Genomic DNA, 14397 nt, shown 5'->3' on the forward strand with positions numbered 1-14397 from the left:
TATCAATTACCATTAACTTGTGGCTACCCGAGAACACATACTTTAAAATGCCTGTGGTTTTTTTCCTCTTTTTCTTTTATTTTTTGTTTCCTTGTTGTTTTTTTTTTTCTCTTTTCTTTTCCTCCCTTTTTTAAGGGGGTGGGTTATCAGTGTAAAGATATTTAAAAGTGCACATGTGAGGTAAGGATAATGATTGTTAAGAGGATGTGGGTGATGTGTCCGATGAGAGAGCGGTGGGCTATAAGGCAAAGGGAAAAACGCCGTGAACGCATCGTTTTGATGATTGTTACCTGTGGGGGGGAGGGAAATAAAAAAAGAAGATATACAACTGGAGAAAAATGGACTCTTTGAGCTGCTCTCAACGTAGATGACACTTGGCAAGTGCATAGGCGAAGCCCGAAGTGATCCCACTGCGGAATACCGGGAGCCTGGGATTGAAGGATGGCAGGAGTTGCTCTGAGAATTGCACTAGCAGCGTGTTGCACGTTGGGAGCTTCAGTACGTCACGACTATGCGAGAACGGACTGTCTGAAACCGCTGAGTACCAAAGTTTGTAGCTGAATGAGTTAGCATTTGTATTATGTTGGAGGTTTTTTTGAATGTTACGATAAATAAAATGTATTTTTCAGTAAAAGACACACTGCAAGTAAGCCTGCAGTTCCCTGCTTGGTCGTATGTTTGCAAAGTTACCTTCGCTGTTGTGCAGATCAAGTGGTAACAGAGGCCATTACTTGGTTCAGCGTGTAAACAGGAACAGAAGAAAAGATTTCACCGGAGAGCAGATCCAAAACCTCGCACTCAAGAGCCTCCCCGAGTTTGTCCCAGTGTTGTAAGTCTCTTTCTGACTTGATCTCACTGTTTACCCTCGTAGGACAAAGAGGAGTTGGGAGCATTACTTCATTTGACACTGATTTTTTTTTTTTCCCCCAGATATATCTTGACTGAAAAAAAGAACTCCCCCTTTTCAGTAGACTAACTTTGACTGGTATATGGGTTTGGGTATCCAAAGAACTGCACCTTTGTCTGTTGTAGTGTGTTCAGAGAGAGCGATTGGTGGGGTGAATAGCTTTTTTCTGCTCATTCTTTATCCTCTTTCCATTGTCTAATATTGTGATACGATGAAAAATAGTATCACTTTATTAGTGGATAGCAGTATTGCTTGAATTAGTGCTGGGAAAAACCTTTTGCTGCTTTCATGTATTCCTTCTGCCCCAAGGGGGCTTGAATAGCTTTCTGATGTTAAGTCCAAATGTTTAAAAAAGCAGGAGTCAAACACCAAAAAATGACAAAATGAACTTGAAAACTGAAAGATTAGTTTTGCACTTTAAAAGAAAACTTTCACTTCCCAGTTTTCAGTATGTAAGGGGCATGTTATAATGATCTTCCTTTCAATTACATGCCCTAGATGCTTAAAGGAAAAGAGATTCCCACCTCATTATTTATCTGCAAATAATACAATATGAACTGCTCCTTTACTTTTCTCCAGGAAGAGCTCCTGGAGCCTGATTTCCGTGGGCCTCTGTAATGAGCCCTTCACAGCACTGCTCGTTTCTCGTGATGGACATTTTAAGCTGAAACCTTTACAAAAGAGAGGTCAAAAGTAAATATGCTGAGAGACATGAACTCTAACCTTTCCCTAAGGGGTCCAGGCCTGCAGCCAGTATTTGCCCAACAGCAATGCGCCTCACGTTCCAAGAATCCACTGAAATTCAAGTGAGAGGGTTTCTTATGATACCTTAAATTAAACTGAAAAGTCGGGTGAAATATGTCTGGGATTTTCAAGGGTCGGTGGAGAAAATCTTACGAGTTTCTGAATAGTCTTTAAAACATCACTGGTAGGAATGACAAGACCAAGAGGTAGAGATGCAGCCTTTTTTGTCAGAAGAAATGGGAGCAAAGCAAATTGAGAAGCGGGTAATTCCCTAATGTCGGATCTAAGCAAGCTAGCCAGGATAAAACGAATCACTTAAAAAAAAAAAAAAAAATAAAGCACCTATTTTGGAATTGCTGTCATCTTGGATTGTCGCTATTGAAAACAAGTAATCCGCTTGCCAAAGCCAGACTGTATCCCCAGTCTATCCAGCTGTTTTATTTTTGAGATACCTATCCTCTAGTTACCAAATCCAAACCTGACGCTGCAGAATAGCTCCTGCCAGCCCAGCTCTGCCGCTGCCCAACTCTCCATTGACCTCCGCTGGGCAAGGCACACAGTTCAAGTCGAAAACGTGGTTAAAAACCTTGCTCAACCAGGACTTTTGTTTATTTTGCTATTTTTAACGGATCCTGCTGTGTTCTAAGGCACAATTGCAGTGTGCATTACATGAGCTTGTAACTCCTAAAATGTATCTGTGTCTAAGGATTGTGGTTCCTTCTACGCAGTGTAGCCAGACAAGTTCTCTACCAGATAAGTAAGTTAGAGTTGACTTTATAAATAACATGGATTCATCAGAAATCTGGGCTAAGTAATTTACAACTTATTGCATGTGTGTTAACCCTAGAACCTTTCACCAAGTGTCAATTAATCTTATTAAAAGTAAAATAATTAAGATTATGATCTTGTTCCCACTAACACAGGGAAAGGAAGGTGCTGTCAGCGCGATTGCAGGCTGTTCTGAGATCATGTTGATTTACAGCCATGCAGCTCTGGTTGGTGTTCATTATTGGTATGAAAGAATGTATTTTACCATATTTATGGTCAAGTATTACAAAAATAGTGATATTAAGTCTCCGTATCTGCTGACCTGTACTGCACTGATGGCTTCATTCATAACCTCGTGAGTAGGTCTGCCTTCCAAACCATTGATCTTTATATTCCCCTGCGCTTTCTGCGTCACGGTACGTTTAGGAGTGGAGTGAGAAACCGAATCCTGGAATTTGAATGTTTTTTGAAGAGTATGTGAAAAATACTCTTTAAAAATTAGCACTCCTCAAAAGTTTAAGGGGAAAGTTTCAAATCTCGTTTGCAAGTGGGTCGCTTTTTGGACTTGGCTGGATTATCATTGCGCTGTTCTTTCTGTGGCTTCACTTAGACAGGACTGACCGTTTGTTTGCTTCTCCAAACCTCACGTATGACATACTGTTTCATTTACCATTGCCAATTATTTAAACATACACGCGAGAGCCATTGTCAACGATGTACATAGCGTATTTGCGAGTAACCCCCGCTGATGGGATAAATGCTCGTAGTGTTTGCTTTGCCGTAACCCTAAGTGTGTTTTCACTTCAAATGCAGGCTTAAGCAACGTATTAATTCCACCTTATTTTTAGAAGATTGTCAGTTTTGTTGTTTCCGTAGCTATGGAGCCCACATAAGGAAGCCGTGGCCTTCCATTACCCAGCTGTTGGACTAAACCCCGCCTGGAATCCCCATGATGCCCAGCTGTTAGGGTCAGATAGCTTCAGGAGCAAGTGTATCGCTGTGATACCAGGGGGTATCCACGAGGACACGTATCGCTTCTGAAGGAGCAGCGTGGACCTCAGAGGCTCTGTTTGATTTAGTTTCAAGGAATGTTGTCAAAGCTGTGGAAGCCCTGGAATTGCCCTTAACAGGCTCGTTGTCCCATTCTGAAAAACCTGTTTTCAATAGCCCAGATGGGCACATGATTTTCCTTAACAAGCTGTGCCAGGGCTCGATGAGTAAGTGAAAAAGCAAAACGCACGGATGAGTATCTCAGGGAGACTTGATGTATTTATGTTGAACAGAGCTGTGCGTTTTACATGAAGGAGAAGCAAACCTGGTGTCGTTGGCCAGATTCTTGGCAATAGCTGGGTTACCTTTTGTAATAGGAAGATATTTTATGTTGTGCTTTTTAAAAAGATGTTGCATTATTTTTATGTGCCGAAGTGTCTCGTTTTACAGGCACACCTTCAGAAGGTTCTTAGATTTGATGAATTTGAGAGGGGGTAAGCCCTGCAGTGGGACTGTTGATATCAGGCACAGATCATACAGATATGAATTGCATTAGCTAGAACCTTTTTATTCTGATTTTGGGTTGTGAAGTCATGGGCGAGCCTGGCAGACTGTCGATGCAAATTAGGATGTGGAGCTGATGTTGTCATCTGTTCATATCTTCATTCTCTACAAGTGAAACAGTGATGATAGCTATTTTTTTTGTGCCACTCTTTGTACACCTTCTATATTTAGGGTGTCAGATCACTGCAGGAGGAGACTGCCTCTTTCTAGGTGTGTGAATACGTACCTCTGATCTTATTTTTGTTTTATATGACACAAATAGGAAGTAGTAATAACAAATGTAAAAGCTCGCCTTCCGTTTCAGTTCCTAAAACAGTAGCAGAGGTGTCAAACAGTGTCTACAAAATAAAGGATGCAGACTTTAAGCATGGATAATGAGGGGAAGAGACAGCTTTGTGGGAACCTTGCTGAAAGGAGGACTGTGTATGGGGAGAAGGAGGGGAGGTTGGAAGGGAGGAAGGAGAAACTCCCCCTCCTTGAGGAAGGAGGAATACCAGGGGATGAGATGTTGCATAAAGTCTTCAGCAGGGGAGTTAACGAGGCTAATTAAGGCTGAGAATTAGGAGCAGGTTTGCTGGCAGTGCTGGCTGTGTTATTTTACAGGGTGGCATCTCTGCCAGCAGCATTGGTATCGCTTTGGCCATAACTTGTTTCTGGTAAGTGCTGATGCAGAGAGGGGTGCCTAGGGCTTACCTTTCCTCTAGGCAGAGTATTTGAGCAGGCATCTCTAGCATGTGGTGCATCTCGTTTGGGGTCTACACCACCCTCTGCAGATACCTCAGTCTCCTGACTAGAATGGGAGCCCAGGACAAGTGGGTTCCTACGTGGCGGTGAATTAAATGGTTCCTCTTGCTCCTATCAACACCTCTTCCCCAACAAGAGGCTTTCCCAACCCAGAAGGTAACGAACAAAAACCAAGACTGAAAACAAAACAATTTTTTCACACTGTATTTTAACCTGTTTTATTTATGCTTTGACTAGAAGTGTGTCAGCATTTTCAGGAAAGACAACAAGCAGACTCTTTCATCCCGTTAATAGTTTGATTTTTGCAGATTTTGGCACTATTGTTTTTTCACAACACAAAAGAATTTGGGATTTTTTTATTCTTGTAATACATTTTTTTTTTTTCATGAGTCTATGAGCTTTTCCTGCCTGGTTTTGTGTTTTTGAGAAACAATTGTTCCTGGCTTTTTATTTTACTTTTTTTTTTTTGTGACCAGCACTCACCCACTTTGTCCTATAAAAATTAAATCAGGTGGATCATGTCAGAGATCAGCTGAGCCACCATGAGGTATATTCTTTCTTAATCTGCAATGTTGTTGTAAATTGTAAAATGTGGTGGGTTTGGTTTTTTTTTACACATTTCCTATGAAGACACTCCTTGAATAAGCAAAAAGGTATAAGTCATTTAATTGGAGGACTTGTATGAGCAATGATTACTTTTTTGCATTGAAAAAGGAGGCTAACTTACCTAGAAGAAAAGGTTCTGGCTCTGCACAGGCTTTGCTAGACTGTGCATTCAAAATGGATTTCTTTCAGGACCTTTTCCTTCATTGTAGTTCAGAATTCCCTTAGTTGGTGCTCTTTTTTTGAAATACACCTGCCTTGATTGCCCACAAGGACACAGATTTTCAGGAGGCAACGTCAAAGAGCAACCAGTGTTGGCTTAACCCTGTTCCTGGTGATAACTACACAAATTATACCACTGATTTCAATGGGAACAGAATTAAGGCGACCATGATAACTTCTGGAAACGTTACCTCACATTTTTAATCAATTGTATTTAGCTATAGCAGTTAATAAAAAAACCGTAAAGATAAATAATAATAATCAAGCTCTGACTGCTTAAAAAAAAAAAAAAGAGAGAAAATCCTTTAAAATCATGTAAAATAAAACCTGCTTTTTTTGTAAACCAGCAATACTGAGTAAGCAGGAATTCATGGTCCCATTTAGATGTTAATTGTACTTGAATATTTGAATGAGGATTGGTCATAGGCCTAAACCACCTAAATACTTTAAAATATATTCATAAATAATCATTCTTTATACATCATAATTGTTCTTACGCCATGTCAAAAACATGGACTTCTGTATTCCCCAAGAAAGACAAATGAGGGATCATTCTTGCTTTTGGCATGAAAAAGTGAAAATAAAGAACTAGCACCACCCTTAAGGGAGTGCATGGAATACTACCAAGTTGGTCTTTATTTGCCTTAGCTTTTTTTTTTTTTTTTTTTACAAAAGTCTTAAATATAGGTTAATATGTAAACACTGTGCACGCACTGAGAGTTTGATCCTGGCCTGTTGGAATCAATGGCAAATTTCCCATTAACTGTAGTAGTGCAAGATCAAGCTCCAAGTTAGTATGGTACATACAAGCCTAAGAAATTGAGGGAGCCATGGATTCAGGAAAGCAAAAGTTCAGGTGCTTGTCTCAAAACCAGTTGCTGGAGGAATCGGACTTTGCGTCGAAAACCTTCCTGCACATGTTCGAGTTTTCTTGGTGGAGAGGGTATTCATTACCTGCCAACAGTTCTGCTTTCCCTCTCCTGGCAGTGTACCGTCTGCCAGATGGTAGACTTTCATACTTGGTCACGAAACGCCTGTAAAGACACAACATGGTGGTCTGGCATCAGCAAATTTCTGCAAATTTCTGCAGAATCTGTACCCTGAGGCTAGAGATATACACTTCCACAATGTGTAGGTATAATCAGAAGATGTTTTAGTATATGGAGAATAGTACCGTTTTCTTAGGATTTCCTGGAGATCCTCGAGTGCTTTAATTCCTCTCAGGCTTACCATCTTTTGGATCGGAAAAGCCTGAATGGAAATCTGGCACAGGCTCTGTAAACGTTATCGCCCTTTGGTCTTAGCAAATAGGGATTAGGAGGGAGTAGTACACCCAGCTTCCCACATGGCAATGCAATTACTACTCTTTGGCTACAAGAAAGCATCTTATTACCTTATTGTGTAGTTGCTTAGCTTTTGGGAAAGTTGGTGCCTTAATAAAATATGATAGAACATGACAGTTGCAAGAGCTTAACACATCAGGTATTTTTGTTGACACTAGTAGATAGCAGATGATGAAGAAAACTTTCCACTTGAGCTAGTTTATGGATATGCACTTCCTCCCTCAACAGTGTAATAGAGCACTACTGCTGGCAAAGTTTCAGGTCACCATCAGAACTGATCGTACACAAGGGGACCAGTGTCCTGCCACCTCCCTTAGTTTACTTGCAAAGCCAAATTAGAAAATGGGAATAAAGTTCACATTCGGAGTAAATTATGATCTTCAAAAAGGTCCTTTCTGAATCCCAGGGGTAAGGAACAGGGAAGAATGGGTTAGCAGAGAGGCTGATGTGTGTAACAGCCCACGCTGCACCTGATTGTGCTGGGCTGAAATTTAGCCTCTGTTGTTAATCTCTTGTGGCTGTGAACACCACAAGTTCCGGATTCAGCAGCTGGCTGGAAGGATGCCTCAGAAATTGCGTGCTCTTAGTTCTTACCTGAACGGAGACTCGACTCTGTCCATCTGCATACAGACTAAAAATGGATACTGTGAAAACTGCACCGTGGAGATGAAGTCTAGCGTCGTTTCTACTTCCAAAGTGGTTTCCATACCAGTTTTTACAAAGAAGGAATCCACCTCTGTGTTACCAGCTACAAACGTGGCTACCCTGCAAATAAATTCAGGTATTACGATTATTTCAAAACGCATCGAGAAAGAGGAAATTAAGTTGCAAGCAGTCCTACCATCCATACATAAAACCTGACCTCAAAGGAGCCTGTTCATTGAGTAAAGGTATATAAATTCAGATAAGACCAATGGGAACTGGTATTACCCAGGTGGAAAGGAAGAGAAGTACAGTCACCCATGCATGTAACTGTAATTTAATTTTAACTGCAAGGTTTTTAAATATAAATTCTTCTCATTGGGACTACCGGGGCTCAGGAGCCTGAGCTCTCTACAGCTATAGTAGGCGCTGGGAGTATCTCACCTGTTCTTGACGTTGGTTTTGGATTCCCTGTACCACAGGCTGAACTCCATCCCTCCTGAGATGTCGATGGCCAGGCCACCCAGGAACTCCGTGCTGGCCCTCGGTCCAGACTGCAGCTGAATCTCCTAGAGCCATCAGAAAGCACAGGTAACCCCTCCGTTACTGACTGCAGACCTCAGTGTTTTCCTTATTCCCTTTCGTACTGCAATCACTCCACTTGTCAGTTTGCAAGAACAAAAAGGAATGGAGGGCTTTTCTGAAAGGGTGGACAAAACGACCCTGATGTACCTCGCTGCCTAGAAAATGGGATGAGGCTGAGGTGAGGTGCCTGGCATCCTTCCCCACTCCCCTATGTGCCAGCTGGGATAATTTCTGCAAGGGGTATCATGGCCTTTGTCCCCAGGAACTACCAGGTGACCCTCACGAAGGCTCTGCTGGCAGCCCAGCTAAGTCAGGTTACACAACTTGCTGGAGCCCCAGCAATGGTGCAGCTTCTGCTGGAATGTGAAATGTGGCTTCTGCAGCGCACCCGAAGGCAGCCCCACACTGGCAAGAGGATGCGAAGTGCTGCAAGCAGTCGTGCAGTGTGTAGTGGCTCCCAACACACCGTGTGGCAGGAACTATGTCTTCCGTGGCTAGGTGGCCAAACCCATAAGCTAAAGCACCTTAATCGCCATTATGAATTTGTATTTAATGCATTTTCCATCAACCATCAACCGTGCTCATGGCTTCTTGAAACCTCTACAGCTGGACTGGAAACGCATCACGTAGAGTCCGTTTCGGAAGTGATACTATAGCTCAGGGTCGTGCCAGCTCTTTAAGTTTTGACACACAGCCAAGATTTTAAGGTTCACTCAGTTTGGCAATCTAACTCACTTTATATTGTTGACCTGCTTCCCTAAGAACTGGTGGATTAATTCACTGTTTTAAAAGAACCATTAATTTGGGAAAAGTTTATTTTGATCATGTTCCTTGCATACAGGGCACTTCCTCCTTTCTCCCAGCTGGTTTTCTCCCTCTTCCCAGGTTTCTGTGCCTGTGGTATTCTCAGCACCTGTAATGCTGCAGGCGTTTGTAGGACATGGGAACACCCAATATTCTCCCCCTTTTTCCTGTCCAGACATCTTAAAAGTCTCTTCTCCTCTTAGCTATTCAGTAGTCCAGTGGTTCCAGCTAATGCTCTCCCAAGATTTAAGAAAGCAAGTAGAGACAATCTGGCTTCCTAATTCCTGTAGCAAGGAGCAACATTTGGGGATGTTTTCATTCAGAGTATTAAAGTTTTCCTGCCATAATAGAGGACTTGGATAATTATGGTGGCTGTATATGGTTACTTCACCTTTTAGGGTAAATAAACAATCTCTGAAACAATCTCCATGGCTGAACTAACTTGGCAGTCAGTTGCTGCTGAAGTGGGCTTGAGATTTAATTTAAGAATGCAGTGGGCTGGCTGTGGTTTATAAATCCAGCATGCCCCCAGCAAGCGTGGTCATATCGTGATCTGATTTTGTGTTTTTACCCAAGTGAAAATCATGGATTGGAATTGCGGTCTTTTCTGAAATCAAAGGGAGTTTTCCTACTGACTGCCATGGGGCAAGGAATACTTCCCTTAGCTTTTAATTGGGACTGAATTGGTGGGTAGCTGTTAACGAGCGAGAAGGTAACAGTATACGTTCTGGCAGAGACATGTCCATACAACCAGAGGAGCGGATATTTTTAGATGCATTCTCAAATTGCACCTAATAATATGAGAGTAGGCTTGGTTTGCAATGGCTGCACAGTTTAAGGCTTTAAAGGCTACCTGGAATTAAGTCAGGTTTCTTACCAGCAGAGAAGCTAAGGAGCACTGGCCTTGTGTTTCACTCGCTCATCTATTTCCTTATTTAGAGCTCAGTCCTGTCCTTTGTCTCATGTGCAAATCCAGTCCAGGCTGATGGGAGGTGTAAATCACAGGGACCCAGCCTCCTCAGGAGCAGCATTTTCCTTTCCCTTCCTATTTTAAGCTTTGTGTGTCATGTGCAGAGGAAAACGTGATCCGAAAGATCAGAATGGGTAGTTTGTTATTGTTTAAAATGCTGAAACGTACCATGTTTCAATAAAAAAAGTTTCTTTATGTGCTGCACTTACAGTGCTACTGTAATGCAATGCAGAGATGGCTGGAACAGGCACGTCTCTGGGAATTGGCTGTCTTCCACTGGGGTCTGGCTTTCAAATGGTTTCTCTGACCTATTAATACAGTATTTCATTTCTCTGTGCTTCTGGCAGGTGTGTTGCCTAGGAGAAATATTAATGCTACTGAGCTTTAATGCAGGTGACTTAAGAGTCTCAAAAGCAGTTTTATGAGAGCTGTTTATTTTATAGTGGGAATTATAACTTCTGGACAGTTATTCTTAGCCCTCAAACAGCACTGTGAGAACTGGCAATGGCTGTAAAATACGCTCCGATTTCGGTTTGTGGATTTATGTTAGAAAAGATGTTGCAGATGGTGCGTGGGAGCATAAGTTTTAGAAACAATATTATTAACGTGGAAATCACCTCTCCAAAATGTGCCTGTTGTGATTACTGCAGTTGTAAAGTTAATGAAAGGAAGCTGTTTTCCAGGAGAGGAGTTATTTGGTAGCTTTGCCAGCACTTTGAGTACAACTCAGCTATGGTCTTTCTGTGCAAAATGATCCTTATAAACAGCAGTAGGGGAGCAGAACTTTTCTAATATTTAAAAATCACTTTTCTCAAAACCAAGCTGCACCGATGCAAAAATTGCAACCCAAATGTGACATAAGTTCTTTTCCAACTATTCAACTGCCCCATTTTTAAGCTCTAATCTCGGCTTCCAAGCCACCCTTTTGATGCTTGATCTCAGCTGCGCTGTCTGTATGTTAGATCTTGGCCTGTTCTGAAATCACACCATGGCCTGCGGTGCCACACTGAGTTCTGGCATCCTAGAACGGGCACTGTTTCCTGTGCCCAGTTTTCTTCTTTGAAAGAAGATAAGCCCACCTTTGGTTGGTTGCCTATAGTAGGAATTTGTAACGGAGCTTATGTTCTGGGCAAGGCCTGTCCATGCCGGCCAGGGGAAATGGAGGTAGTACTCAGCTATCAAGACTAGGTTAATTATGGCTCTCTTGCACTGTTTTTCCTCAATTCCAGTGTCACACCACTCACACTTCCATTGTGACAGTGTTTTCTGGTACAGTTGTAATCCCAGGTCAAGGACTTGACAGGTGAAAGTGTTTCTAATGAAGCATAACTGGGTTATGTGGAAGTGCCCAAACCGTGTTGATGTTGCTGTTGACCTGGAATGTAGCTGTAAAACCACCCTTAGAAAGATGTGCTGTGTTTAAAACACAACTTAGCCTGAAGCTGTGTTCAACAGTGCTTTAAACAATTTTTGCCTTTGTGGGGTGTAGAGGTAAGAACGAGTGCCTTTTTGGTTGTGAACACACACTTTTGGTTATGTCCACTGCTGGAGTCCCAAAGACCTTAGGCAGCAACTGTGCTAGTGGCAACCCAAGAGAGAAAGCAGGGTGGCATCATGTCTCATCACACTGCTGCCCAGACTTCCAGAGAGTCAGTCACTGACTAAAAACGTTACACTCTGATATTGTTAAAAATGGCACACGGTTCCAGTCCTGGTGTGCCCTAGACTTTTGTGAAGTTCTCCAAAGATGAGGACTGGAGAATTTGCTGGCTGGCAGAGCTCTCAGGGTGTCCGGCCAGCTGATTTAGCCAGGGTATGTATGGAGCTTGGTGCATGCTCAGCAGTTGGAAATATGTAGTTCTGTAAACACCATGCTCCTATGCTCAGGACTGGACGTGATTATCTTTCTCACCTCTGCAGTCTGCTTGTTAAATAGGTCACGGTAAAGTTTTTGCCCATAATCTGCAAATCTGTTGGAATGAGCTTTATTAGCTAGTTTATGCACTACATGGGAAGCCCTCTAGACTTATAATACCATTATAAAGTGGATGAGCTGGGTTCAGGATGGGGACAGCTGTTGTGTGCAGGGGGTGTTTCTGAGTGATTCTGATCAGAGTGGATTTTCTCATTATCTGCTTTTGGCATTTTCTTTTGTCAAGAATTAAAAGGGAAAAGTTCGAGCCTGCAGATGTTTCATGAGCTGAGCGCTGCTGTTTAATCCATAGGTTCTAAGGAGATCTCAGCTTGGGAAGAACAAAAATATCAAACCAAATGCCAGCCCTGCACTTTCAGAGAGATGTCTAGATTTTTAGTCCTCCAATAATACGTTATGTAGCTGGTTATATTTTCATATGAGTCTATATTTAAACATAAAATTAACAGACCATTTTGGGTGACAGTTGCACAAAAACTGTGTAATTTTCCTTTTAAATCCTGGTTTTGCCTAGCAACAAGCATTTGAAATTTGGACCCCTTAGCATTGTTCTTTGAAGGTTCGTTATCTGGGAAAATTTGGGTATCAGCAGTTCATTCATTCATTCATTCATTCATTCATAACCTGACAGTTATTGCCTAACTGGACATAAGGTCTCTGGACAACTGTGAAGAGGAAAACTTAGAGGGTCACATGAGACAATACTGTATTAGAAGAAACTGTGGGAGAGGAGGCCATAGCTGATAGCTAGATGAGTTTTCTACAGGAAACTCGGTCGGATTTGCTTTTATTCAGTGTTACTTTGTTTTCTAGAACAATATGTGTTCTCACCTTTGTTCTAGATTGCTTGTCATGTAATTTCATTCTGGTTTTTAATACCTGTGACTTTTCTTTTGCTCCCATAGTAAGAGATGCTTGTGTAACATTGATCAGGTTTATCACCATTGAAAAGAAAGAACATAAGATGTCCTACAGTAACGGTGTGGGGGAGGGAGCATCTGTACTTAAGAGACAGAAAAAGAAGCAAACAATGTGCTGTTAGTACCTGTGAGTAATCTGTCAGGAGGATAAGTCCTTTCACCACGTTAATGGGATCTCCGGTTGCTGAGAACATTTTAGACATTAAATCACCATAACCTTGGAAAAATGTAACTGGCCTGAGCTGGACATCGAACAGAATGGCTGACATGCCAGCAAAGGAGTCCAGGTTTTCCTCGCCTTCATCAGGAGTTGCAGCTATTATGGACTCCAGACCTTGAGCTTCAATCACTACCTAAGAAGCAACAGTGATACAGAATCAATGAAAAAAAGCTCTGTCTGACCCAGGCTGTTAACAACTTTACACATTTTCTTAATGCCTAAGAGCCTAACTCTAATTTATGTAGTTATGGATGAAAAAGTATGAGGTTAAGACTTCAGGGAACTAAGTAGAGCAGCTAGAAAAATGGAAAATAAAATAATCTCAAGGCATGGGGTGTTTTTTTTCCCTGTAGATGCAGGCAGAATTTGCCCACATGCAGATCACAATCCCAAGCCTACTTTTCTTTTAAACAAATTTTCCTGTATTCCTATGACTATTTTCTACAGACAATTGGGAGGAAAACCCAAAGATGTTCCACTGCAGAAATTTAAGTGGGTTATAATATTGAAGGTACTTGCCAACATGAAGAAAAGTCCCAAGCAGAGGCATCTCCTTTAAATCTCTTTGATCCGCACATTTGATCTACTCCTTGTATTTCCATTCTATGTTATACCCGAAACACAGGACTTGATTTTGCAAACTCACCAAACTTTTACTGATTACATCAGATAAACAGTATAGGCTTTAACCAGAGACAGAACTTGATATATAATACAGAACAAAACACCTGTCTTTTTGGCTAGGGTGAACATGTGCCTCATTGGCTGTTGTGAGTTTCTTTTTCCCGTTACTGGCTTGTTCTCTGCCCAGTGCAGCAAAAATTATGGTCTTAAGCATTAGCTGAATTGATTTAGAAGCTGTAAGCAAAGGACCACAGACTGGCTTAGTTTCTATGTACAGTGTGGCAGTTACCTGGCTGGCATGAAGTTCAGCATTTCTATCGAAAATACGGATGTTCATATTACTTCTCCTTAAAATGCCAGAGCCTGAATAGAGGATGTCAAGGCTGTATGTGGATGTTATGTCTGGACCACCTGAATTAAAAAAGAAAGAAGGTACCTGTGACTAAACTAGTGGATTAATCAAATGTTTGGGAATACAAACAGGGTTAAAAGTCAGTTTGATGGTTACATACGCATAAGATAGCCTGAGTAGGCAGAGGAAGAGCCCATCTTGGAGAAGCGATCGTAGTTATGAGCACGCATGTCCTTCAGAACTCGCCGAACTGTTTTGCTGTGGTATTTCAAAGCAATCAAACAAACAAAAGCACAGAGACACAAAAAATGTTACGGTACTGAATGTATTACTGTTCTGTAGAAATATCAAATTTGAGAGAGGGTGAATTTCCCAGTAGGAAAGAGGGTCTTCAAAACCCTCACGTTTTCCCACTAAAAATCTGCCCTAACCCACAGTTTCTTTTCCAATTTCAGCCACTCC

At 41.8% G+C, this 14397-nt stretch overlaps 1 protein-coding gene across 1 annotated transcript in view; it reads right to left on the reverse strand.

Moving 5' to 3' along the window:
• Positions 1-6407: 6407 nt before the first annotated feature.
• The window catches only part of MTTP (microsomal triglyceride transfer protein), a 28411-nt gene continuing 20421 nt past the window's right edge, over positions 6408-14397 (reverse strand). Inside the window, exons 13-18 of the mRNA XM_009986961.2 lie at positions 14096-14193; positions 13873-13994; positions 12865-13092; positions 7972-8096; positions 7480-7650; positions 6408-6576 (exon numbers count right to left, since the gene is read on the reverse strand). Coding sequence (XP_009985263.2) covers positions 6408-6576; positions 7480-7650; positions 7972-8096; positions 12865-13092; positions 13873-13994; positions 14096-14193 — 913 coding nt within the window. The remainder of the gene's footprint in view (positions 6577-7479; positions 7651-7971; positions 8097-12864; positions 13093-13872; positions 13995-14095; positions 14194-14397) is intronic.

This window comes from Tauraco erythrolophus, chromosome 5 (assembly GCF_009769465.1).
Source record: "Tauraco erythrolophus isolate bTauEry1 chromosome 5, bTauEry1.pri, whole genome shotgun sequence".
Lineage (NCBI taxonomy): Eukaryota > Metazoa > Chordata > Aves > Musophagiformes > Musophagidae > Tauraco > Tauraco erythrolophus.